The sequence below is a fragment of the Sapajus apella genome, unplaced genomic scaffold (assembly GCF_009761245.1).
Source record: "Sapajus apella isolate SASKATOON/1434 unplaced genomic scaffold, GSC_monkey_1.0 scaffold33, whole genome shotgun sequence".
NCBI classification, from domain to species: domain Eukaryota; kingdom Metazoa; phylum Chordata; class Mammalia; order Primates; family Cebidae; genus Sapajus; species Sapajus apella.
Window position 1 is genome coordinate 11,690,146 of NW_022436973.1, and position 25,247 is coordinate 11,715,392.

A 25,247-nucleotide genomic window follows, 5' to 3' on the forward strand; every position below is an offset into this window, starting at 1 on the left:
GACATTTTCTGTTTAAAATGCAGGGGATGCTGTAAGTCAACTGTGCTGTATCTGCTTGTAGGGATATTCTTCCTCTTTTATTGTCAGGGTCACATTTGTGTCAAGGCTGGTGTGCAGAAGTGTGATCAGAGCTCACCATAGCCTTGAACTCCTGGGCTCAAGTCATCCTTCAGCCTCAACCTCCTGAGTAGCTGGGAGTATAAGCCTGTACCACTACGTCTGGCTAATTTTTAAATTTTTTGTGGAGATGGGGTCTTGCTATGTTGCCCAGGCTGGTTGCTTGTGGGAGTATCCTGTAACCATTAAAAAGAGCATTTCTCAGGAGGCTGAGGGAGGAGAAATCAAAGGATTATACTCACAGGTCCTACAGAAGGAAAGGGGGTCTTGCTATGTTGCCCAGGCTGGCTGAGAATTGCTTGAACCTTGGGAGAATTGCTTGAACCTTAGGAGGCAGAAATTGCAGTGAGCCGAGATCGTGCCACTGTACGCCAGCCTGGGTGACAGAGAGACTCTGTCTCAAAAAACGAAACAACAGGCCGGGCGTGGTGGCTCAAGCCTGTAATCCCAGCACTTTGGGAGGCCGAGGCGGGTGGATCACGAGGTCAAGAGATCGAGACCATCCTGGTCAACATGGTGAAACCCCGTCTCTACTAAAAATACAAAAAAATTAGCTGGGCATGGTGGTGCGTGCCTGTAATCCCAGCTACTCAGGAGGCCGAGGCAGGAGAATTGCCTGAACCCAGGAAGCGGAGGTTGCGGTGAGCCGAGATCGCGCCATTGCACTCCAGGCTGGGTAACATGAGTGAAACTCCGTCTCAAAAAAAAAACAAAAAAACAAAAAAACAACAAAAAACAACGAAAAAAGAGGATTTCTGGCTGGGTGTGATGATGTATGTCTATAGTCCCAGCTACTTGGGAGGTTGAGGCAGGAGAATCGCTTGAATCTGGGAGGCAGAGGTTGCAGTGAGCCGAGATCACGCCACTGCATTCCAACCTGGGTGACAGTGATTCAAGTGATTCTCCTGCCCCTGCCTCCTGAGTAGCTGGGATTACATGTGCATACCACCATACTTGGCTAATTTTTGTATTTTTAGTAGAGACAGGGTTTCATCATGTTGGTCAGGCTGGACTCGAACTCCTGACCTCATGATCTGCCCGCCTCAGGCCCCCAAAGTGCTGGGATTAGAGTCATGAGACACCACGCCCGGCCAGTTTATTTATTTACTTATGAATGAGATGGGGTCTCACTATGTTGCCCACACTGGTCTCTAACTCCTGAGCTCAAGTGATCCTCCCACTTTAGCTGCCCAAAGTGCTAGGATAACAGGTGAGCCACTGCGACAGGCCTACATGTATACAAATTACATATATATATATATAATTTTTTTTTTTTTTTTTTTTTTTTTGAGATGGAGTTTCGCTCTTGTTACCCAGGCTGGAGTGCAATGGCGCGATCTCGGCTCACCGCAACCTCTGCCTCCTGGGTTCAGGCAATTCTCCTGCCTCAGCCTCCTGAGTAGCTGGGATTACAGGCACGCGCCACCATGCCCAGCTAATTTTTTATATTTTCAGTAGAGACGGGGTTTCACCATGTTGACCAGGATGGTCTCGATCTCTTGACCTCGTGATCCACCCGCCTCGGCCTCCCAAAGTGCTGGGATTACAGGCGTGAGCCACCGCGCCTGGCCCGTATATATATAATTTTTTTATTGAGACAGAGTCTTGCTGTGTTGCTCAGGATGGAGTGCAGTGGTGCGATCTTGGGTCACTGCAGCCTCTGCCTCCTGGGTTCAAGTGATTTTCCTGCCTTGGCCTCTTGAGTAGCTGGGACTACAGGTGTGTGCCACCATGCTGGGATAATTTTTTGTAGTTTTTTTTTTTTTTTTTGGGAGACAGAGTCTTGCTCTGTCGCCAGGCAGGAGTGCAGATCACGAGGTCAGGAGTTCAAGACCAGCCTAAACAACATGGTGAAACCCCGTCTCTACTAAAAATACAAAAATTAGCCAGGCATGGTGGGGTGTGCCTGTAATCCCAGCTACTCAGGAGGCTGAGGCAGGAGAATTGCCTGAACCCAGGAGGCGGAGGTTGCGGTGAGCCAAGATCGCGCCATTGCACTCCAGCCTGGGTAACATGAGTGAAACTCCATCTCAAAAAAAAAAAAAAAAAAACCCAAAACGTAATAAAAATAATAAAAGATTTAACACTATAGTTAAAATATGATTATAATAATGCTAAATATATGCTTATTAAAAGCCTGAAAATGATGGATGCAGTGGCTTATGCCTGTAATCCTAGCAGTATTAAACTCTTGGAAGCAGAGGCGGAAGGGTCACGTGAGCCCAGGAATTTGAGACCAGCCTGGGTAACAAAGCGAGATCTTGATTCTACTAAAAGAAAAAATTAGCTGGGTGTAGTGGTGACATGCGGCCATAGTGTCAACTACTTGGGAGGCTGAGGTGGGAGGATCTCTTGAGCCCAAGAGGTTGAGGCTGCAGTGAGCTGTGATGGTGCCATTGTGCTCCAGCCTGGGTGATAAGAGTGAGATCCTGTCCTAAAATAAAGAAATAAAAAGCCTGAAAGGAGATAGGCCAAAATGTTAATGACTACCTCTGTGTTGTGGAATTTGTTTTTCCCTCTCTTGATATACTTTCTTTAGATTTTCTGAATTTATTACTTTTATAATCCAGAAAATAGTACAACTAAGGAGAGTTTGCAGTAACATGAGAAAATGCTTTGATGTTATTAATGTGAAGTGAAAAAAGCAGCTACAAACTGAATACACATGTGGTCACAGCTACAGAGAAACCATGCACAGGGAGAAACAGTGGAAGGACACACCTCCGAAGGGAAACTGTGACTGTCTCTGGTAGTGGGGTTTTGGATGACTGCTGTTTTCCCCTTTTTACTTTTCTGTGTTTTCCAGGTTTTCAACACTGAGCCTGTGTAACTTTTATTGGGAAAATAAACCTCGATAAATTAAAAAAAAAGGCGATTAGTATGGTAGACGTATGTCTGAGCACAAGCTATACCCCATCCCAACATAAACGGTACAATGAAACCAAACTGGTATCACAAAAACAAAACAAAAAGCTACATGGAGAAAAGAAATACAGACTAGTGAGAAAGGGTCCCAAACACTAACAGTTGTCTTTGGGTAGTCTATGGGTGAATTATTACTTTTTCTCTGCTCTTTATTTTCTGTAAATGAACATGCATGGCTCTTGTGATGGGAAAAATAAAAATAAAATAAAATAAAATAAAGTCATTTAAATCAAATGACACAACAGGTGGCAAAAGACTTACTTTGAAAAAGAGGTAGAGCCCCAGGAGTGTGCAGCTGGCGATGATGGGGAAGCGGGCGGCATCCCGGCTGGTGATCGTTTCAGGCATGTCCGAAGCATTCTAGAGGAGAGAGGAATGGCACAGACTCAGCTCGGCTGGCGTTCTGGCCTCCAGGGCTGGATACTGGTGGGAATCCGATGCCCCACTACCTCATTCATTTCCTTCTCACCTCTGTTTTGGTTCAGTTAGGTGCTTTAGGGTTTCCCAGATGTTCCTGCAAGGCTCTGCTAATGCTGTTCCCTTGGCCAGGGATGCTGCCTGCCTCACCCTGGGGCAAGATGGTCTGATCCTGCCATTTTGTTTTGAGACCGAGTCTTGCTCTGTCACCCAGGCTGGAGTGAAGTAGTGTGATCTCGGCTCACTGCAGCCTCTGCCTCCTGGGTTCAAACGATTCTCCTGTCTCAGCCTCCAGAGTAGCTGGGACTATAGGCACGCACCACCACGCATGACTAACTTTTATATTTTTAGTAGAGATGGAGTTTCACCATGTTGGCTAGGCTGGTTTCAAACTGACCTCAAGTGATTTACCCACCTGGGCCTCCCAAAGTGCTGGGATTACAGGTGTGAAGCACCATGCCCAGCCGATCCTGCCATTGTGCCATGAGGGGATCTGGACCCTGATCAACAGGCCAAGGAGAACACAGGGCATGTGTGACACATCTGGAGAGAAGGGCATGTCAGAGGCCATTCCAGTATGGAATAACTGAGAGAAGAAATTCTGGACACCAGTGATGCCACAGCAGTTTCAGACCTCTGGAAGAGAATTGTTTTTAGTTTTCTAACGGATTAGCTAAGAGGGAAATATGACTATTCTCTCATCCAGTAGGTAATGAATATTATAAGTTGAAATTAACAACAAGACAGATAATGGCTGAAACTGCACATAGGGAGACACCAACTGTGAAGAGAAGCAAATCTTGACGAAACTTAAATTTAAGATATTTGACTGGCAGACTTGAAAATGGTAAAAATAAAAGCCACAATTACATTTATAATGGCAGATTGCAGGTATGCACCACCACATCTGGCTAATTTTTGTAATTTTAGTAGAGATGGGGTTTTACCATGTTGGTTAGGCTGGTCTTGAACTCCCCAGCCAGAACTTTCTAATGAAAATTTATTAATGATAGTATAGTACTGGTATAAATTTCTTTTTTTTTTTGGTATAAATTTGTATTCCAGGCTGGGTGTAGTGGCTCATGCCTGTAATCCCAGCACTTTGGGAGGCTGAGGCAGGCGGATCATGAGGTCTAGAGATCAGGACCATCCTGGCCAACATGGTGAAGCCCTGTCTCTACTAAAAATAAAAAAACTAGCTGGGTGTGGTGGCACGTGCCTGTAGTCCCAGCTGCTCAGGAGGCTGAGGCAGGAGAATCACTTGAACCCAGGAGACAGTGGCTGCAGTGAGCCAAGATCGTGCCACTGCATCCTAGCCTGGTGACGGAGTAAGAATCCATCTCAAAAAAAAAAAAAAAAAAAAAAAAAAAAAAAAAATCCAAACAGGGTCAAAAGCTTCCAGGATCACAGTGCTCTCTACCTTCCCTCTTTCTGCTAGGCAAAATCCTCACAGTCTTCAAGGGCCTAGCAAATTTAGCAAATGTCACTAACATGAAGCCCTTCCAGATTTCCCCAGTGGGACAACCTACTCCTTAACTGTTTTATATCAGGGCTACCGAAAGTCCTAGCACCAGATTAGACTCCTGCTCATGCTGAAGTGAAGTTCTTTCCACAGTAGCCACAGGCTTATCACAGCGTCCAAGATTCTACCATCACCATGTCCATCCTGAGAGTAAAGCACCAGCATCCCTAGAAGAAGGGATCACATTCAGTCGTGGAGATGCACGAATTTTTTGGCTCACAAAACCAACAATAAAAAACCTGCTAAGAGAGAGAGTGTCTGGAGAAGGTAAGACTGGCTCAGAGAGGCCTTAGTGTCCCAGGTGGAAGGTTGCAAAGGGGAAGGAGATGGGGCAGAGGGCAGTAAGCCCATGAGATGACTACTAGGAAAGGGAGGTGTGGGCTAGATTTGAAATCTTGGGCTTAAGTAATCCTCCTGCCTCAGCTTCCCAAGTAGCTGGGAACAGGCACATACCACTGTGCCCGGCTAACGGAAATACATCCACAGCACTGGCCTAGAGTACAAATGTGTTCAGACTTTCGGGGAGGGCAGTTTGGCAGGATGCATTAAACTGAAATTTCCACACGCCCAAAGATACAAAAAGAAGAGCCACAGAACAAGAACTACAAATAGCTCCATTTTTTTTTTTTTTTTTTTTTTGGACGGGGGTTTACTCATGTTACCCAGGCTGGAGTGCAATGGCGCGATCTCGGCTCACCGCAACCTCCGCCTCCTGGGTTCAGGCAATTCTCCTGCCTCAGCCTCCTGAGTAGCTGGGATTACAGGCACGCACCACCATGCCCAGCTAATTTTTTGTAGTTTAGTAGAGACGGGGTTTCACCATGTTGACCAGGATGGTCTCGATCTCTTGACCTCGTGATCCACCCGCCTCGGCCTCCCAAAGTACTGGGATTACAGGCTTGAGCCACCGCGCCCGGCCCATTTTTTGTTTTTTTTTGAGATGGAATATTGCTCTGCCACCCAGGCTGGAGTACAGTGGCGCGATCTTGGCTCACTGCAACCTCTGCCTCCCAGGTTCACGTGATTCTCCTACCTTAGCCTCTTGAGTAGCTGGGACTATAGGCCCATGCAACCATGCCCAGCTAATTTTTGTATTTTTAGTAGAGATGGGGTTTCACCATGTTGGCCAGGATGGTCTTGTTCTCTTGACCTCGTAATCTGCCCGCCTCAGCCTCCCAAAGTGCTGCGATCACAGACGTCAACCATCACGCCTGGCCCAAACAGCTCTTAATAATTAAAAGAAGTGTTTATTCTCACTCTTACTAAGAGCTCAAACTAAAGCACACTGAGACTCTGTTTTTCATCTATCGGAAAGGTAAGAATCCACACGTTGGGTAACATACCGAGTTAGTGGGGTTATGGGGAAAAAGGCAGCCTCCCACACTGCCTATGGGAGTCAATCGGTCTTCCTGTAGAAAGTAACTAGGCAATATATTAAAAAATTACAAATGCACATACCCTTTGACCAAGCAATTCCATGTGTGGGAATTCTTCCTACAGATACAGTTCATACATAAGTAAAATACTACACATAAAATGTATCCAAGGTATTCCTTGCTCTGTTAATGGCTTGCTGAGTGACTGGGTTTACCTCTCTGTCAAACAGGAGGACTGTCTCTAGCCTCACTTATTTTAAGAAAGTGCCAACAGCCTTTTTTTTTTTTTTAAAAGAAAAATAAAAAAAAGAAAAAACAGACAGGGTCTCTATCTGTTGCCCAAGCTGGAGCGCAGTGGCAAGATCATAGCTTACTGCAGCCTTGAACTGCTGGCACCAACTGATCCTCCTGCCTTGGCCTCCCAAAATGCTGGGATTATAGAAGTGAGCCACCACACCCAGCCCCATGAGTCTTAAACCAAATGAGATATGGGATGTGAAACAGCCTGGCAAACTGTAAAGTACTGTGCCCATACAGGGGGTTGTGACTATCAGGGAGAGGTGAATGAGGAGGCCCTTAACCACACCCCTGCCCATGGATGGCTGAGGCAGCCCAGGCTCTGGGCCGGAAGGTAGGCCTCCCCTCTGGAGCCACTGGAGGCAGCTCCGTGTGAGTCACTTGGGCAGCTTTGCCAGGAGGTGGGGGTGGGGTGGGTGAGCAATAGCCACATGGGAGGTCTGGTTTCCTTCCTTCCTTATTCTCTCCCAACCCTTGGCTTCTGCTTTTGCCAGCAGTGTGCTGTGGGACTTGGGCAAGTTCCTTATCCCCTCTGAGCACCTCCAAAAATTCAGTACATTTCCTGGGTAGCAGTAGTATGTATACAAAAATGAGTTCCTGATCTTGAAGCATTCATAGGAGATAGGCTAATACCTTGACATGTAAATAGAACATTACAGGGAACATGTATTCTATTTTATGGAATAAAAAGCAAAACCGGCTGGGCTTGGTGGCTCACGCCTGTAATCCCAGCACTTTGGGATACTGGGGTGGGCGGATCACCTGAGGTCAGGAGTTGGAGACCAGCCGGGCCAACATGGCGAAACCCCGTCTCTACAAAAATACAAAAATTAGCTGGGTGGTGGTGGTGTGCACCTGGGTCCCAGCTACTGAGACGGCTGAGGCAGGAGGATCGCTTGAACCTGGGAGGCGGAGGTTGCAGTGAGCGGAGACCGAGCACTGCACTCAAGCTCCAAAAAAACAAAACCCCAAACAGGGTATTATAATGCAGTGTGACATGTGACACAACAGATGCGTGTATCAGTGTGATCCACAGTATGAACACCGGCAGTTACAAAGGGATTCTGAGGGCAGGAAGACCATTCGGACTCCCAGCTCTGCTTCTTCCCAGCTGTGGGACCTCAGGAAAGTGATTTTTTTTTTTCTACGAGCCTTGATTTCCTCAGCTGTAAAGTGAGTTGTGAGGATACTGATTTCTGCTTTGGAAGTACTCAGCATTGTGCCTTGAGTCATCATTTAAACTACATACAACATTTGTATCATTATTATGCACAAGGGAATCACGAGAAGGCTAATAAGACACTATGTTTGCAGAGAAGTAAAGGGGTCAGAGGTGGTGAGAGCAGGTACCACTTAAGCAAGGCCTTGATGGTCAAGCACAAGGGTCTGATGGTCTGGTATGCAGCAGGAGCCAGATAAATGCTGACTGGGTTGAGGAGTCTGTTTTTTTTTTTTTTTTGAGTTTCACTCTTTTTGCCCAGGCTGGAGGGCAATGGTGTGATCTCGGCTCACTGCAACCTCTACCTCCTGGGTTCAAGTGATTCTCCTGCCTTAGACTCTGGAGTAGTTGGGATTACAGGCATGCGCCACCACGCCCGGCTAATTTTGTATTTTTAGCAGAGATGGGGGTTTCACCATGTTGGCCAGGCTGGTCTTGAACTCCTGACCTCAGGTGATCCACCTGCATAGGCCTCCCAAAGTGCTGGGATTATAGCCATGAGCCACCACGTCCAGCTTGAGGAGTGTGCTTTGTGTACAAGGAAAGGAAGTGCTTATCGGGCAGAAAGATACACACATTCAGAGGCTCAGGGCCGTAAAAGGACTCATGGGACTTTGTGGCTTCACCTACAAACCAGTATTATGGCTCATTTCCATGTATTCCTTTCAATTCAGCCCAGCACTCTGGGTGGGAAGAAGCCTAATCTTATTCAGTGACAAACCTCTCCACCACACAGAGGAATATGGTCTCCTTTGTGAGTGACTTATAAATATTCCATGCTGCAATGTTGAGTCAGAACAGGAGACTGGACTGTAATCCCAGCACTTTGGGAGGTCAAGGTGGGCAGACTGCTTGAGCCCAGCAGTTTGAGACCAGCATGGGCAACATGGAGAAACTCTACCTCTATTAAAAAAAAAAAATCCACAAAAATTAACTGGGTATGGTGCAATGAGCTGTGATCGTGCCACTGTACTCCAGCCTGGGCAACAAAGCGAGACTTTCTCTCTTAAAAAAATAATAATAATAATAATAATAATAAGAAGAAGAAGAATGGGAGACCTGAAATCTGACAATAATAGTAATAACGATAACATGATAACATTACTGTACTGTTCTAGGTACTTTACATATTTATATCCCCACAAAAACCCCACAAAGTAGGTACTTTTTTTTTTTTTTGAGATGGAGTTTTGCTCTTGTTGCCCAAGTTGGAGTGCCGTTGCGCGATCTTGGCTCACTGTAACCTCGCCTCCCAGGTTCAAGCCATTCTCCTGCCTCAGCCTCCTCAGTAGCTGGGATTACATGCGCATGCCACCATGCCTGGCTAATTTTTTTGTATTTTTAGTAGAAACGGGGTTTCACCATGTTAGCCAGGCTGGTCTTGAACTCCTGACCTCAGGTGATCTGCCCACCCTGGCCTCCCAAAGTGCTGGGATTACAGGTGTGAGCCACCGTGCCCAGCCAAAGCAGGTACTTTTAATAGCTCTTTTACAAATGAGGAAGTGGAGGCCTAGAGAGGTGAAGTAACTTGCTTAGTGTCACACAGCTGGTGAGTGGCAGAGCCAGGATTCAAACCAAGGCAGTCCAGTTCCAGACCCCAAACTCTTGGCAGCTGTTTCCTATAAGACCTCTATCTTTCCTATCTGGAAATTTCTGTAGGAAAGTTATAACAGGAAGATACTTGGGAAGCCTGCAACTTTTCTGAGGAACAGAATCCTGAAGGTAACTGAACAGCTAATCTTTGTAGTTACAAAAATATTTAAAAAGTTTTTAGGATTCTTTAACAATCCAATTGGCATTTTTTTTTTAATTCAGTCTCCATAGAGACTGTCAAAAATTGCCAGTGCTGACTATATTTCAAGTCGTCATAGCGGGGTATTGGGAAAAGTTTTCAATTAGCAGTAATTGCGCTTCGGATAAACCTCATTGGCTACGATACTGCCACTGCGCAAAGCTACCAACTGGCATTTTTTAACCAGATGCACGTATGTAAATGCAATAGCTCCTGCAACACAAGACACAATTAGAAAGTGGGGAAAAAACCTGACACAAACAGCAGAAGTCAATGTGGCTTCCAATGACATTCTGGATGTTGTTAGCAGAGCGGAAACAAAAGCAGTAAGGGAGGAGAGATGCCTGCTGGAAGCCATTGGCACGGCTCAGGTTCTTGGAGCACTGCTTGTAGGCCATGTCCTGGAAATGATCTTCATGGACCATTCTGTTACTGTTGCCCCAGCTGGACACCCCAGGGTCTCTAACTCCTTACCACCACATTCAGTCACTCAGCTCTCCATGGGTATCTTTCCTGACCCAACCTCCCACCCCAATCCTTTGGCCCTCACTGCTGTCTTCACAACCCCTGCACCAACTTCTCTCTCTGGCCTATCACCTATGCTGCCATGAGCTCTTTCTAAAGCCTACACCTGATTGTATCACATACCTGCTTAAAAACCTCTGGAGAGGCAGGGCGCAGTAGATTACGCCTATAATCCCAGCACTTTGGGAGGCTGAGGTGGGTAGATCACTTGAGGTCAGGAGTTTGAGACCAGCCTGGCCAACATGGTGAAACCGCGTCTCTACTAGAAATACCAAAATTAGCTGGGCGTGGTGGCATGTGCCCATAGTTCCAGCTACTCAGGAGGCTGAGGCATGAGAACTGTTTGTAACCAGAAGGTGGAGGTTGCAGTGAGCCAGTATCACACCACTGCACTCCAGCCCGGCAGAAGAGAGTGAGACACTGTCTCAAACAAAAACTAAAAATAAACAATAACACCACCACCACCACCACCACCTCTGGAGAACAGACTACTCCACAGCAATTCAACAAGAATCAAGGTTATTGCTGGTGGGAAGTAAACTGATATAACTTCTATAGTGGATCATATGGTAAAATCTATCTGAATCAAAAGTGTGGGCTGGGAGCAGTGGCTCAGGCCTGTAATCCCAGCACTTTGGAAGGCTGAGGTGGGCATATCACCTGAGGTCAAGAGTTTGAGATCAGCCCGGGCAACATGGCAAAACCCCATCTGTACTAAAAATACAAAAATTTGCTGGGTGTGGTTGTGTGTGCCTGTAATCCCAGCTACTCAAGAGGCTAAGGTGGATAAATTGCTTGAATCCAGGAGGCAGAGGTTGCAGTGAGCTGAGATGGTGCCACTACACTCCAGCCTGGGTGACAGAGGGAGACTCTATCTTAAAAAAAAAAAAAAAAAAAAAAAAAAAAAAAAAAAAATCCTACAAATATACAGACAAGTGTGAAATAAAAATGTATAAAGATACTAATTTCAGCATGGTTTGTAATAGCAAAAGGCTGAAATAACCTGAATGACCAGTGGAGGACTCTAAATTGGTGGTTCTAAATTTGAGCATGCATCGGAATCACCAGATGGGCTTGTTAAAACATACATTGTTGTGGCCACCTTGAACTTCTGATTCAGAATGTGCGTTTCTAACAAGTTCTGGGGTGATGCTGATGCTGCTGGCCCAGGGATCAGACACTAGAGAACTAGTGATCTAAGCAAACTGGCGTACACGTGGGGTATCATACAGCTGTTAAAGAACACACCCTATGTACTGACAGGATTGAATCTGCAACAAATATTAGGTGAAAAAAGCAAGGTGCAAAAAAGAGTGTACTATATATAATATTATATATATAGTGTATAATAATATACAATAGTTCTGTAACAAAAATAGGGCCGGGTGCAGTGGCTCATGCCTGTAATTCCAGCACTTTGGAAGACAGGCGGCTGGATCACCTGAGGTCAGGAGTTCAGGACCAGACTGGCCAACATGGTGAAACTCCATCTCTACAAAAATGCAAATATTAGCCAGGCATGATGGCGGGTGCCTGCAATCCCAGCTACTCGGGGGCAGAGGTGGAAGAAGCCGTTGAACCTGGGAGGTGGAGGGTGCAGTAAGCTGACATCGTGCCATTGCACTCCAGCCTAGGCAACAGAGTGAGACTCGGTCTCAAAAAACAAAACAAAACAAAACAAAACAAAAACCGGGGAAAGATTATGCCTATTTATTTGTAAAGACACAGAATCTCTCTGGATGAGAAACTTTTTTCTCTAAGAAACACACAAATAGGGGCTGCCTCTGAGGAGGCAAATGGGGCAGCTTGAGGTGGCTGGGGGACTATCATTGTGCACCCCTTTGTACCTTTTGAATTCTGTACCATGGGCATGATACTACCTATCCTCCCCACCATAAAAGATGAGGTACAGCTACATATATATATATATATATATATATATGTCTGTATTTTTTGAGACAGGGTCTCACTCTGTTACCCAGTGGTACAATCAGGGCTCACTGCAGCCTTGAACTCCTGGCTCAAGTTATCCTCCCACCTCAACCTCCAGAGTAGCTAGGACTACAGGTGCATGCCACCACATCTGGTTAACTTTAGGTCTCTATGTACTGACATGATAAGTAACAAAAACATATTATTATTATTATTATTATTATTATTATTTTTGAGATGGAGTCTCACTCTGTCGCCCAGGCTGGAGTGCAGTGGTGCAATCTCGGCTCACTGCAACCTCTGCCTCTTGGGTTCAAGTGATTCTCGTGCCGCAGCCTCCTGAGTAGCTGGGATTGCACTCATGCCCCACCATGCAAAGCTAATTTTTGTATTTTTGCTATAGACAGGGTCTCACCATGTTGGCCAGGATGGTTTTGAACTCCTGACCTCAAGTGATCTGCCCACCTTGACCTCTCAAAGTGCTGGGATTACAGATATGAGCCACTGTACCTGGCCAACAAATTGTTAAAGAAAAAAAATATCAAGTTGAGGAACAATATGTACTATATAATCCAAGTTTTATAAAAATAAATTGACATATGTCTATATACACAGACACATACACAATGTTTGTATATACACAGAGAAAATTCTCAAAGGTTACACACCCAACAGCTAATTGGGTTACTTCCAAGGAACAGTGCCCAGGAGGCTTTTCCTTTATACTTCTGCACTGTTTGAATTTTTTTTTTACAAGTGTGTAGTATTTTTGTAACAATAATGATTAACCGCTGCACTGCTTTCAGGATTCTCTTCCTCAGAGAGGCCGCAGGTTCCTGACCATCATGCCACTATATCCAAGCCCCTCTCCTGGCTCACACCACACTCCTCACTGCCTCTCACATCTTGTGGTTCTGCCTGTTGGACTCCCCCCACCACCCACGCAAAGACAACTGCTGCCCCCTCCAGGAGGCCATGAGAACTCTATCTTCTTGGCTAGTCACATGTCTATTTCTCCTTGGTGACTGAGCTCAGTGAGGGCAGGGCTTGGCCTTCATTGTCTTGGAACTCCTGGTACCCAGCCCAGAGCTCGGCCCAGAGGGGGCACTCAGTCCTGCTGGCTATGGACCCTTTAAACCAATCCAATGTGCAGCTACTGCCTGGGCCAGACTCGCTTCTGTCTGGGAGGTGGGCCTCTGACAGGGGTGGGTGCTGCTCTGAGTAGCTGCTCCTCCCAACGCTACTTCTTCACAACATACTCCTGGAGACTCCACCTTCTTCTCTCACAGTTTCACAATTTTCCCTGCCTGTTATGGACACCTTGACCCCTGGGGAGAATTCTGTCCTCACATTCCCTCTCTTCCACTGGCTTTGGGGTCCAACACTGGTGGGAAATCACAACTGGGTCCATACCCTAACTCTTCTCTCTCCACATGATCAGGGAAATGACTCAGTGTAGAAAGGGAGTCATTTGGCCCGTCCTTCCCCTAGGTCAATGCTGCTTGTCTTTAGAGGTACCTGTATCAGGAGAGAGCCCTGGAAAAGAACTAGGCATACCTGGTTCTGCCCCTAAATGGCAGAGTGATCTTCAGAAGTCATTTCTTTCACTCTGTTTCTTTTTCTGTACAATGAGGATAATGAAACTGGCTCTGCCTGCCACCTCAGTTGCTGTGAGCATCAAAGGCCTAAAGGTTTTTGCAAGTTTTACAGCATCTGCTTCATTGGTGGTGGCAGGCTCTTAAAGGTCAGGTCCTGTTTATAATTTCATACAGTCCTCCAAACCCTGATGCCCTGCAGGAGATGCCTGGAAGAGGTATTCAGAGGCTAAGGCTTTCTCTTACCTTCTGTTTCAGCCACACCAGACCTGCCACTATTTCCTGAACTGCCCTGTAGCCTCCTGCCTCTGTACCTCTCTCTGCTTACCTGGTTCCTTCTGCTTAGAATGCCTTCTCCTGGTTGAAATTCTACCTGTACATCAAGGCTCAGGCCTACCCCTAGCACAAAGCCTTCCTGCACTGTCCCAGATGTGCTCAGTCTTTCTCCCGCAACCCTGCAGCACTGCTTGTATTATAATCCCAGATCTAGTTATTCTTCTTTCACCCAACTCCTGAACTCCTTGGTGACAGGGCTCTGACCTACTCATCTTTGCAGGAATCCTCCCTTACCCTTGATAGTGGTGGAAGTTCAGGAAATACTGTTGTCTGGAAGGTGTTTTCTGCAGAGATTCGTGATCCTCATACGAAAGGTGCCAGGGAGAATTAGTGAGTTTGGAGAGCAGCTCAGGTCAAGCTGCCTAGCCTTACGGCAGCTGTCCTTTGCCTCCTCTGTCCTGGTTTATCTTAGAACTTCTCTCTGCACTAAGTGTCTGCCTGACAGGCATAGGAGAGAAGGTTACGATCACCTGAACTCTGTTTAGAAAAAGCCAAATAAAAAGGAACATGGAGTCATGTTTGAGTCTCTCGGCCTAAGTCCTGCCTGACTACTACTTTCCTTTGCATCTGATCGCATACAGAGCCAGGAGTGAGCTCTCTGCTCTTAGGGAAGGAAGGTGGCAGGCCTCAGCCACTGCTCAAGTTGGGTAGTATTTTGAGAACCTCAGCTTGAGCAGTTTCAAAAGTGGCAGCCTGCCCTCTTTGGGCAAGACAGCTTCCACTGAGGTTTATCTTCAGGTCTGGGTAGGGGAGGAGCATGGGGAGCTGCAGATTAAAAGAAGCCATTGGTACAACCGGCTGGAGAGGGCTTCATATAGGGAAGAAGTGGGCTGGCAAAGGGGGAAGAGGAAGCAGAAGGTGAAATGTGCTGGAGTCCTTCTAGGTATCCAATGGGACAGCTGCTGAGGAAGGCCAGGGATGGAGTCTAGCCCAGTCTCACAAGAGGGGCCAATAGTGGCCCAGTAGGCAGACCCAGTTTGGTGGTGGGGGGGGTTGTCTTGGGGGTGGGGGAGAAAGGCCACTTTGAGGTAGGGTCAAAGGCTGGCTGGGAAAAGGGTTACAGGTTAGGAACAAGGTCTGGGTTTCGACTAGGCCATGTCCAAGGTTGGGTGGTAGTGAGAGAGAGGAGACCAGCAAAGTAAGACGTCCATGCCTGGTTGGAAAGTAGAGGCACCAAGATGCCAGGTTCTGAGGAGCTAGCCGACTGGGATGGTTCCAGAAAGTGATGTGAGAACCTGGGGGCTGAGAGACCATTGTTTTTGAGGCAGGGGCAAGGGCCAAGGGTGAGGGCTCTAGGTGAGCACATAAGGTGCCATATATTCCAGTGAGACAGGAGTCAGAGTCTAGGAATGGGTCTGGATGATGGAAAGGGCCCTGGGGTGGGCTGAGGCAGGGTTCCTAACCGGGGATGACATGAGATTGTACCATTCAGGAAGCTGTCGGGACCACTATCCATCAGGTATAGATGGGGCTGGTCTGCTTGGGCCCAACGGGCTCAGAACAGTCAGTGCCCGAGTCAAAGTGGGGGACGGGCTGACAGCGTTCCCAGTCGCGGCATGATGCACAGGGAGGGAAGGTGTCATACCCTGGTCGGGGGTCGGTGCGCAGGAAACGCCAGCCCCATAATGTGTGCCCGGGATGGAGGGAACGGTGGTGATCAGGGCTGAGAAGGGTCAGTGTCCGGGGAGAGGAGGTGTCCGTCCTGCCAAGGAAGGGTCCATGTCGGCCGTGTTCAGTATGGGGGTGGAAAGTGCCCGGTTTTCCCGGTGACCCTACCTTGCCGCGGGCGCAGCGTACTGAGCGCAGGGCGCCGAAGAAGATGGGCAGCAGCGCCATGAGCAGGAGGCTTCCGTAGGCCAGCGCGATGCCCTCGGGCGTGGAAGGAGGCCGCGTCGTGCCGTTGGTGGGGCCGCCTGCCTCGGCGCTGCCATTATGCGGATCGCTGATGGCCGAGTCCATGGCGAGGGTGCGTTCGGGATCCGACTCCAGCTCTGGTTGCTGCAGCGGGGACGCAGACGAAGGCACCGGCTCTGCGGGGAAAGCCACGTTCCCCTAAGGTAACAGGAAGTGACGTGCTCCCTCCGAAGCCCGCGCCACGCACGCGCGCACACACGCTTGCACGTACGCGCGCGCGCGTGCACGTCTCCCCGCCCGCTCGCCCTCTAGTGGTGGCCGAGGGCTGGGCGGCGGGTTGCTAAGCAACTTGTGAGGCGTCCGGACAGTGGCTCTGGACCTCTGCAGTGGGCATGCGACCCGAATGCCCATTCCTAGTCCTAGCCCGTCTCCTCAGTCCCAGGCTGTCCACTCTCCGCAAATCTCATATTCCGAATAACTAAGAATGTGTTTATTCATACATGCATTTATCGGGTATCCAATTGTTTATTCACTCCTTAAATATTTATTGAGTGTCCCTCAGTATGCCAAGAACTGTTCTAGGCTTTGGGGACACTCAGGTGAACAATACAGGCAAAAGTTCGTCCTTGCATTCATGAAGCTTGCATTTTAGTGCAGTGTGTGTGTGTGTGTGGGGGGGGGGGGGCGCCGGGGAGAAACCGTGGCCGGTATTGGCCTGAGTGTTTCACTTTTATTATTAATTAATTAATTTTAATAATTTTTATTTTATTTTTATTTATTTGTTTATTTTTGAGTTGGAGTCTTGCTCTGTTACCCTGGCCGGAGTGCAGTGGCGCGATCTCAGCTCACTGCAACCTCCACCTTCCGGGTTCAGGCAATTCTCTGCCTTAGCCTTCCGAGTATCTGGGATTACAGGCGCACGCCACCATTCCAGGCTAATTTATTTTTCGTATTTTTAGTAGAGACCGGGTTTCACCATCTTGGCTAGGCTGGTCTTGAACTCCTGAACTCGTGATCCACCCACCTCGGGCTCCCAAAGTGCTGGGATTACAGGCGTGAGCCACCGCCCCCGACGTATTTTATTTTTTGAGAGGGTGTTTCACTCATGTTTCCCAGGCTGTAGTGCAATGGTGCAATCTTGGCTCACTGCAACCTCCACCTCCTGGGTTCAAGTGATTCTTCTGCCTCAGCCTCCCAAGTAGCTGGGATTATAGGCATGCACCACCATGCCCGGCTAATTTTTTGTATTTTTAGTAGATATGGGGTTTCATGCTGTTGGCCAGGCTGGTCTCAAACTTCTGACCTCAGGTTATTCACCTGCCTCGGCCTCCCAGAGTGCTGGGATTACAGACGTGAGCCACAGTGCCCACCCAGTCTGAGTCTTTTAACAGTAGAGAAATGGAAGAGAGTGAGACCCTGAGGAGTGAGGGAGGAGACTGGCTGACTGCAGGACACTGCCAATGCCTTACTGGTGGCATTAGCTAGACTTGGGAGCAGCCAAGTTATTCTGGGAGAAGTTACTTAAAAGTGTTACAACAGTTGTTTGGGCTGTATAAATCTGCATTGGTAGGAGCACTGCCAGAAGCAGTAGCCCCTGCCGGATCCTGGCCACCATCACTCTGCCCACGCCTGCTCCAACTTTGCCAGGTGCATCTTGCTTGATGCTGATGCTGGGTGTGTAGAGAACTGGCTCAGGGCAGGTGGAGGCAAGGTTGATGCTGCATGACTTCTGAGACGAGGTCAGAAGAAGCCAAACACTAAGGTAAAATATTGTAGAGGATATCAGAGAAAAAGGAAATAAGGAAGAAGCCAAACAACTTCCATCTTGTTCATTGGAACACTTGAAGAGGGAGCTCTGAGCCACTTTTGACAAGTCTGACTGTCCTGAGACTGCCATATTGTAAGGAAGAGCGAGTCACGTGGAGAAGCTATGTGTAGATGCTTATGTCAGCAATGCCAACTGAACCCAGTATTTTAGTTATCTCATCCCAGGTGCCAGACAGGTGAGTGAAGAGCCCTCCAGATGATCACAGTCCCCAGCTGCTTGAGTCACACTAAGCCATCAAGTCTTCCCAGCTGGAGCCCATGAGAGCACAGAGCAGAGTCAAGCCATGCCCACAAAGTCCTGTCAAAACTCTTGATCCCCAGAATCAATGAGTATGACAGAATAGTTCCTTTGGGAGCTTCTGTTTATCCAGCAATAGATAACTAGACCAACATATCAGTTATGATTAGGTTTGGCTGATTGCATGCAACAGAAAACCCCCAAATAACAGTGACTTAAAACAGATGAACTTAAAGAGGCTGGGCATGGTGGCTCATGGCTATAATCCCAACACTTTAAGAGGCCAAAGAGGGAGGATCACATGAGGTCAGGAGTTCAAGACCAGCCTGGCCAAAATGGTGAAACCCCCATCTCTACCAAAACATAAAAATTAGCTGGGCATGGTGGTGTTCACCTATAGTCCCAGGTATTCAGGAGGCTGAGGCATGGGAATTGCTTGAACCCAGGAGGAGGAGGCTGAAGTGAGCCAAGATCGTGGCACTGCACTTTAGCCTGGGTAACAGAGAGAAACTCTGTCTCAAAAAAAAAAAAAAAAAAAAATTAAAACAGATGAACTTAAAGGAAGGGCAAAAGAGTTTTCATCCCCTCCCCTTGACAATCACTCCAGGAGTTCTATATAGTGCTTCTACTTACATTTAATTGGCCAGACCATAATTACCTGACCATGTTTAACCACAAGGGAGTTTATGCACACTCTACTATTGGGACAGCATTAAGCTAGTTATTGGAAATCTTGCAATTGCCTAAAAATGGAGTATTCTTTTTTTTAAAAAATATGCCAAGCTGCAGAATGCAGGAGTATTCTTAGAATGAAAGAGGAGGAGAATGGGAGTTAGGAGGCACTAGCAGTCTGGGCCATTGAAGGGCTCCCAGGGGACTGGGCATTTGAACCAAGTCTTGAAGGATAAAGGAGATTTTTATTTTCTATGTTTTATTTTTTAAATAGCTAATATATGGCTGGGTGTGGTGGCTTATGCCTGTAATCCCAGCACTTTGGGAGGCTGAGGTGGGCAGATCACGAGGTCAGGAGTTTGAGACCATCCTGGCCAAGATGGCAAAACCCCATCTCTAATAAAAATTAGCTAGGTGGGGTGGCTCATGCTTGTAATCCCAGCTACTCAGGAGTCTAAGGCACGAGAATTGGTTGAACCCGGGAGGCAGAGTTTGCAGTGAGCTGAGATTGCGCCATTGCACTCCAGCCTGGGTAACAGAGTAAGACTCTGTATTCAGAAAAAAAAAAAAAAAAAAAAGCAAAGGAATGAAAGAATGGTTACTCCATAGGCAGAACAGTGGCATGGGCTGCTCGACTGAGTATACTTATAGTCATTTCTGGACTATATGTTAAACAAGAGGTGGATTATCCATGAGTGTTCTAGGAAAGAGGTGGGCAATTCCTGGAGCTGAGGGTTCCTCCTCTTTTTAGACCATAAGCGTAACTTCTGGACGTTGCCATGGCATTTATAAACTATGATGGCATATAAATGGTGAGAGTGTCTTTTAACATGCTAATATATTAGCATATAATGAGCAGCGAGGACAACCAGTGGTCAGTTTTGTCTCTATCTTGGTTTTGGTGGGTTTTGGCTGGCTTCTTTACTGCATCCTGTTTTATCAGCAAGGTCTTCATGACTTGAGTCTTGTGCTGATCTCCTATCTCATGCTGTGACTAAGAATGCCCAGCCGCCTGGGAATGCAGCCCAGTAGATCTCAGCCTCACTTTACCCAGACCCTATTCAAGATGGAGTTAGTTGCTTTGGTTCAAGCACCTCTGACAGAGGTATATGTCAGAAGGCCACATAGCAAATCTAACAAGGTCATTTACACATTAAAGAAGGCACGTCAAGCACATTGGAATGGTTTTCTGTAGGGGGATGGGAATGAGAGCGGCAACTGGGATTAAAACAAACAAGCAAAAAATAGGTACAGAAGTAAAATTATACAGGGGCCTTGTGGAAAATCGTGATGATGGGCCACGAGGAAGGAATGAATGTAATGAACTCATCACTCTGCTCCTAACTTTCGAAATAGAAAACAAAAGGGAAAATATTGAAGACTTTAAGAGAAAATTGTCATCAGAATTCCCTTTGTTCTTTGCTGAGTTGGGAATGGAGGCTGGATTTGCCAAGGGAATGGGAAGTGCCAGAGAGAGCACCTCTGAGAGAATCAGGGTTCTTTAGTTTGCAAGGGCTGGAAGCACAGTTTGAAGCACTTTAGGCAAAGGCTGGAATGCACCGGCCTCTTGAGCTCCAAGGAAGAGGTGAATAACCAAACCAAACCCCTGTGAGGACAGGCAGGGATGGAATTGGGCCTCACTAACCCCCAGAAGCCAGGATGTCCATGCTGCCAGGGTCCTCTCTCTGCATCTCCTCTCTGCTTTTATCTGCTTAGTCTTCATTCTTTTTCACAGAAAACCAGGCTTGCTACAAAGAACAGCCCTTAGGAACTGAGTTAACATGTTAAGATTTGCAGCAGGAACCTAGAAGCTCCCAGATCTGTGAGCTTCCTTGGCTCAAGTTAGTCAGGGGAGTCTCGAAGCGTGTCCAGCTCTACTCTCAAAGGCCTCTGGGGTGGGTGGTGAGGCTCTGTTCAACAGGCTGACTCTGAGGTAAGTGAGGATTTCCAGAATCTCAGCCCAAGCCAAAAGATGTTGAATGTCAGGCCGGGTGTGGTGGCTCATACCTGTAGCCTCAGCCCTCTGGGAGACTGAGGGGGATGGATCACCTGAGGTCAGGAGTTTGAGACCAGCCTGGCTAACCTGGTGAAACACTATGTCTACTAAAAATACAAAAGATGAGCTGGGCGTGGTGGCGGGCACCTGTTATCCCAGCTACTTGGGAGGCTGAGGCAGGAGAATCACTTGAATCCAGGAGGCGAAAGTTGCAGTGAGCTGAGATCATGCCATTGCACTCCAGCCTGGGCAACAAGAGGGAAACTCTGTCTCAAAAAAAAAGGAAAGAAAAATATGTCAAATGTCATGTGATGAACGTCAGGGTCATAAAATGATGCTGGCCTCACAATTATCTGGATGAAAATGCTATCGTCCTGATACTGGTATTTTTCCTAGGGAGGGGACTGTACATACGTGTACAGTACAGGAAGACACCGTGGCAACCTGCTTGAGGGAAATGTGGGCCCTAAGCACCCTGGCTGGCAGGGCTGAAATGGCAAACCTGCTTTGCATTAGAAGTGAATAGGAATTTGTGGGAGGGAGAGAAGCAGCAGATAGAAATATAAGGGCATGAGGGCTAGGTGCAGTGGCTCGTGCCTGTAATCTCAGCACTCTGGGAAGCTGAGGAGAGAGGATCACTTGAGACCAGGACTTCACCAGCCTGGGCAACACAGACCATCTCTACCAAACACCCAAAAGCCAAAAAACCCCCAAACCAAAAATTAACCCAGTGTGGTGGCACACGTCTGTAGTCCCAGCCACTCAGGAGGCTGAGGTGGGAGGATCAATGAGCTCAGGAGGTTGAGGCTGCAGTGAGCTGTGATTGTACCACTGCACTCCCAGTCTGGGTGACAGAGCGACACCCTGTCTCAAAATAAATAAATAAATGGAAAAAAAAAAATAAAAAGAAATGGAGGGCCAGATGTGGAAGGAGCAGAGCCAGTGGGATGGATGGCATGAGGCTGGGACACCGGTAGAGATGGGGGAAACATTCCCAGTAGGGGGGTGGCCAGGTGCCTTGTTTGTGGGGCTCTGCTGTGAGCACCTTTGTTGTCTTGGATCCTCAGGACAGTTTTCTACATGCACAGGCTGCCCTGGTGCGTGGGGCTGTGTATTTATCAGGGATTTCCCCATCTGATTCAAACACTGAGGAGAAAGGATCTTGGAATCAGAGGACCCCATGAGGACTTTGGCTGCCGAGTGGGAAACACATTGGCCAGGGCAAGAGTGAAAGTGAATAAATAGGCTAAAGAAGTGATGTTGGTGGCTTTGGCTGGGGGTGGGGGCCAGTGGAGACAAGGAGAGGTGGACAGGGTTAGGATGGATCTGGGATATTTCCAATTTAGGATTGTGTTTAGGAAATAGGATGAAAAGGACTCCCTGATAGGATGTGAGAGAGGAGGATGTGTGAAACTGTGTCCTGGGTTTCTGAGCTGACTACTGCATGACGGACGTGCAATTACCTGAGATGGGGAAGGTGGGTGGGGCCGAGGCACCTGTCCCTGTCTCCACCTGGAGTTGCTTCTTTTCTTCTTCTTCTTGTGTTTTAAGACGGTGTCTCGCTGTGTCACCCAGGCTGGAGTGCAGTGGAGTGATCTCGGCTCACTGCAACCTCCGCCTCCTGGGATCAAGTGATTCTCCTGCCTCAGCCTCTCAAGTAGCTGGGATTATAGGCATGCGCCACCACACCTGGCTAATGTGTGTGTGTTTTTAGTGGAGACGGGGTTTCATCATGTTGGCCAGGCTGGTCTCAAACTCCTGACCTCAGGTGATCCACCCACCTCAGCTTCCCAAAGTGCTGGGATTACAGGCGTGAGCCACCCCGCTGGACTGGAGTTGTTTCTTTGGGAGGTTGTAGCTCCCCTTGCTCAAGTGACCGCTTTTGCCAGCAGAGGGCAGCCTAAGCCAGTTAACAGACAGCTGCATTCTGGAGGGGCCAGGACACTGGGATGGAAGGCCACCACCTGGTTTACGGGGAACGGGGAGGCAGCAGGCCTGCTCTGAGGCTCAAATGCAGTCTTTGACTTTGAGGCCAGTTCCAGCCACAGAAATCTGGGTCTGTTCATGTCTGAGGCTGCTGGCCAACCCAAGCAAGCCCATCTCTCCTGGACTCTTCAGCAGCTTCCTAATTTGTCTCCTAGAGTCCCCTGCACAGCGCATCTCTTTGCCTGAAGCCCTTCAATGACTCCCCCGTGCCCCTGCCCTCAAGATAACTCCATGCTCCTCACCATGGCCTAGTCGTCCCACGCATTCATTGCACATCTCCTCTTTCCATCCAAGCTCTTTTCTGCCTCAGTCCGTTTGTATGGGCGTCCCCTGCCTGGTCTCTCACCCTGCTTTTTTTTTTTTTTTTTTTATTAAGGTAGCTCCTTCTCTTGGGTCCTAGCTTCAACCTCACCTTCCATCCAGGCTGGAATGCAGTGGCACAATCTTGCTCACTGCAACCTCCACCTCCCAGGTTCAAGTGATTCTCCTGCCTCAGCCTCCCGAGTAGCTGAGATTACAGGTGCCCGCCATCGCACTCAGCTAATTTTTTAATTTTTAATAGAGACGGGGTCTCCCCGTGTTGCCCAGCCTGGTCTCAAACTTCTGGGCTCCAGCAATCCTCCCTCTTTAGCCTCCCAACATGCTGGGATTACAGGTGTGAGCCACCACACCCAGCCCCTGGCCACTTTTCTGTCTTTATCTGAGTTACTTAAAAGACAAACAAACCCTCACAACATGTAGCATGTATGTACCAGGGTGATTTGCTGTATGATGACTACTTTCATCTTTCTCTATTGCCCCTCCCCTTTCTGTGCTCCCTTGCCTAGGGGAGGTTTGGTTCTAGGGCCCAAAGCAAAATCTGCTTCCAAGGCTCTTTCCTTTCTGGACTCCATTTTCTATTCTTTTTAAGATGGGGTTTCACCATGATGGCCAGGCTGGTCTTGAACTCCTGACCTCAGGTGATCCACCCACCTCGGCCTCCCAAAGTGATAGGATTACAGGTGTGAGCCACCGTGCCCGGCCAATGGACTCCATTTTCTATAAGCTTAAACATCATGGAACAGATGTCGTAAATCGTCGGTTTTATAGGCCCAGTCCTGCTCACTGATGTGTTTTGTAGGACTTTGCTAAAGTTTAAAAACTGGCTTTAGGCCAGGCATGGTGGCTCATGCCTGTAATCCCAGCACTTTGGGAAGCCGAGGCGGGCAGATCACGAGGTCAGAAGATTGAGACCAACCTGGCCAACATGGTGAAACTCCATCTCTACTAAAAATATAAAAATTAGCTGGGCGTGGTGGCATGGGCCTGTAATCCTAGCTACTTGGGAGGTTGAGGCAGGAGAATCGCTTGAACTCAGGAATCGGAGGTTGCAGTGAGCCAGGCTTGCACCACTGCATTCCAGCCTGGGAGACAGAGTGAGACTCCGTCTCAAAAACAAAACAAAACAACAACAACAACAAAAAGCTGGCTTTAGTTGGGCACGGTGGTGTTTGCCTGTAGTTCCAGCTACTTGGGAGGCTGAGGCAAGAGGACTGCTTGAGCTCAGGAGTTTGAGACCAGCCTGGGCAATGTAGCAAGACCTCGTTTCTCTACAAAACATTAAAAAAAATAGCAGGCTTGGTGGCATGTACCTGTAGCTTCAGCTACTCAGGAGACTGAGGCAGGAGTATCGCTTGAGCCTGGGGGTTTGAGACTGTGGTGAACTATGATTGTGCCACTGAATTCCAGCCTATGCTACAGAACAGGATATCGTCTCTAAAAAACAAAACAAAACAAAAACAAAAATCTGGCTTTACTTAGTTGCCAAGGTTAAAACATGGAGCAGCTTCAGAACACAAATGTGACTCTTTGCCTTCTTTTGAACATTTAGTAGGTCTGGCAGTTTTGGCCCTGTATTTTCCTGTGATGGGTGCTAATATTTACGGAGTAACTACTAATGCCAGGCACTGTCCTAAGTGCTGTCTCATGTGAAGCTGTCGTTCCTACCGGTACAGTTTTTTTCTTTTTTTTTTGAGACAGAGTCTCACGCTGTCACCCAGGCGGGAGTGCAGTGGCATTATCTCGGCTCACTGCAACCTTCGCCTCCTGGGTTCAAGCGATTCTCTTGCCTCAGTCTCCCGAGTAGCTGCAATTACAGGCATGTACCACCATGCCCGGCTAATTTTTGTATTTTTAGTAGAGATGGGGTTTCACCATGTTGGCCAGGCTGGTCTCGAACCCCTGACCTCACATGATCCGTTACTTGTGTCCGGCCACAAGTATTATTCTTTTTCATAGTTTAGGAAACAGGTACAGAGAGGTTAAGTGACTTGCCTAAGGACTCACAAAAGCAAAGACTGTCACCAGAATTTGAACCTGGGCAGCATAGCTCTAGAATGCAGTTCCCTAACCATTAGGTACACTACCTGAAAAATTTGGTAAGCTAAGTTGTGCTGATCTTTTTTTATTTAAAAAAAAGACAAAAACTTTTTTTTGGGTTAGAGATGGTGTCTTAACTATGTTGCCCAGGCTGGTCTTGAACTCCTGGCATCAAGCCATCTTTCTGCCCCAAAGTCCTGTGATTATAGACGTGAGCTACTGCACCAGGCCTATGCTGATTTTTTTTTTTTTTTTTTTTTTAA

General features: G+C 47.7%; 1 protein-coding gene and 1 non-coding gene across 9 annotated transcripts in view; both read right to left on the bottom strand.

The window, feature by feature from the left end:
• HM13 (histocompatibility minor 13) overlaps nt 1–16,161 on the bottom strand; it is a 55,315-nt gene extending 39,154 nt beyond the window's left edge. For 4 of the 8 annotated variants that reach the window (XR_004274111.1, XM_032295326.1, XM_032295329.1 and 1 more), the window contains exons 1-3: nt 15,830–16,159; nt 3,304–3,402; nt 2,839–2,967 (exon numbers count right to left, since the gene is read on the bottom strand). Coding sequence is in view for 6 of the 8 variants with exons in the window: in XM_032295326.1 (XP_032151217.1) it covers nt 2,839–2,967; nt 3,304–3,402; nt 15,830–16,012 (411 nt within the window). In the remaining 2 variants the exon portion in view is untranslated. Of the gene's footprint in view, nt 1–2,838; nt 2,968–3,303; nt 3,403–15,829 lie in introns of all 8 variants that reach the window. The other 4 variants (XR_004274112.1, XM_032295330.1, XM_032295331.1 and 1 more) reach the window with 1 other exon arrangement.
• On the bottom strand, nt 9,689–9,829 carry LOC116563065. The gene has a single exon (XR_004274201.1). It is a non-coding gene; the product is annotated as a U4 spliceosomal RNA (small nuclear RNA).
• Nucleotides 16,162–25,247: the final 9,086 nt, after the last annotated feature.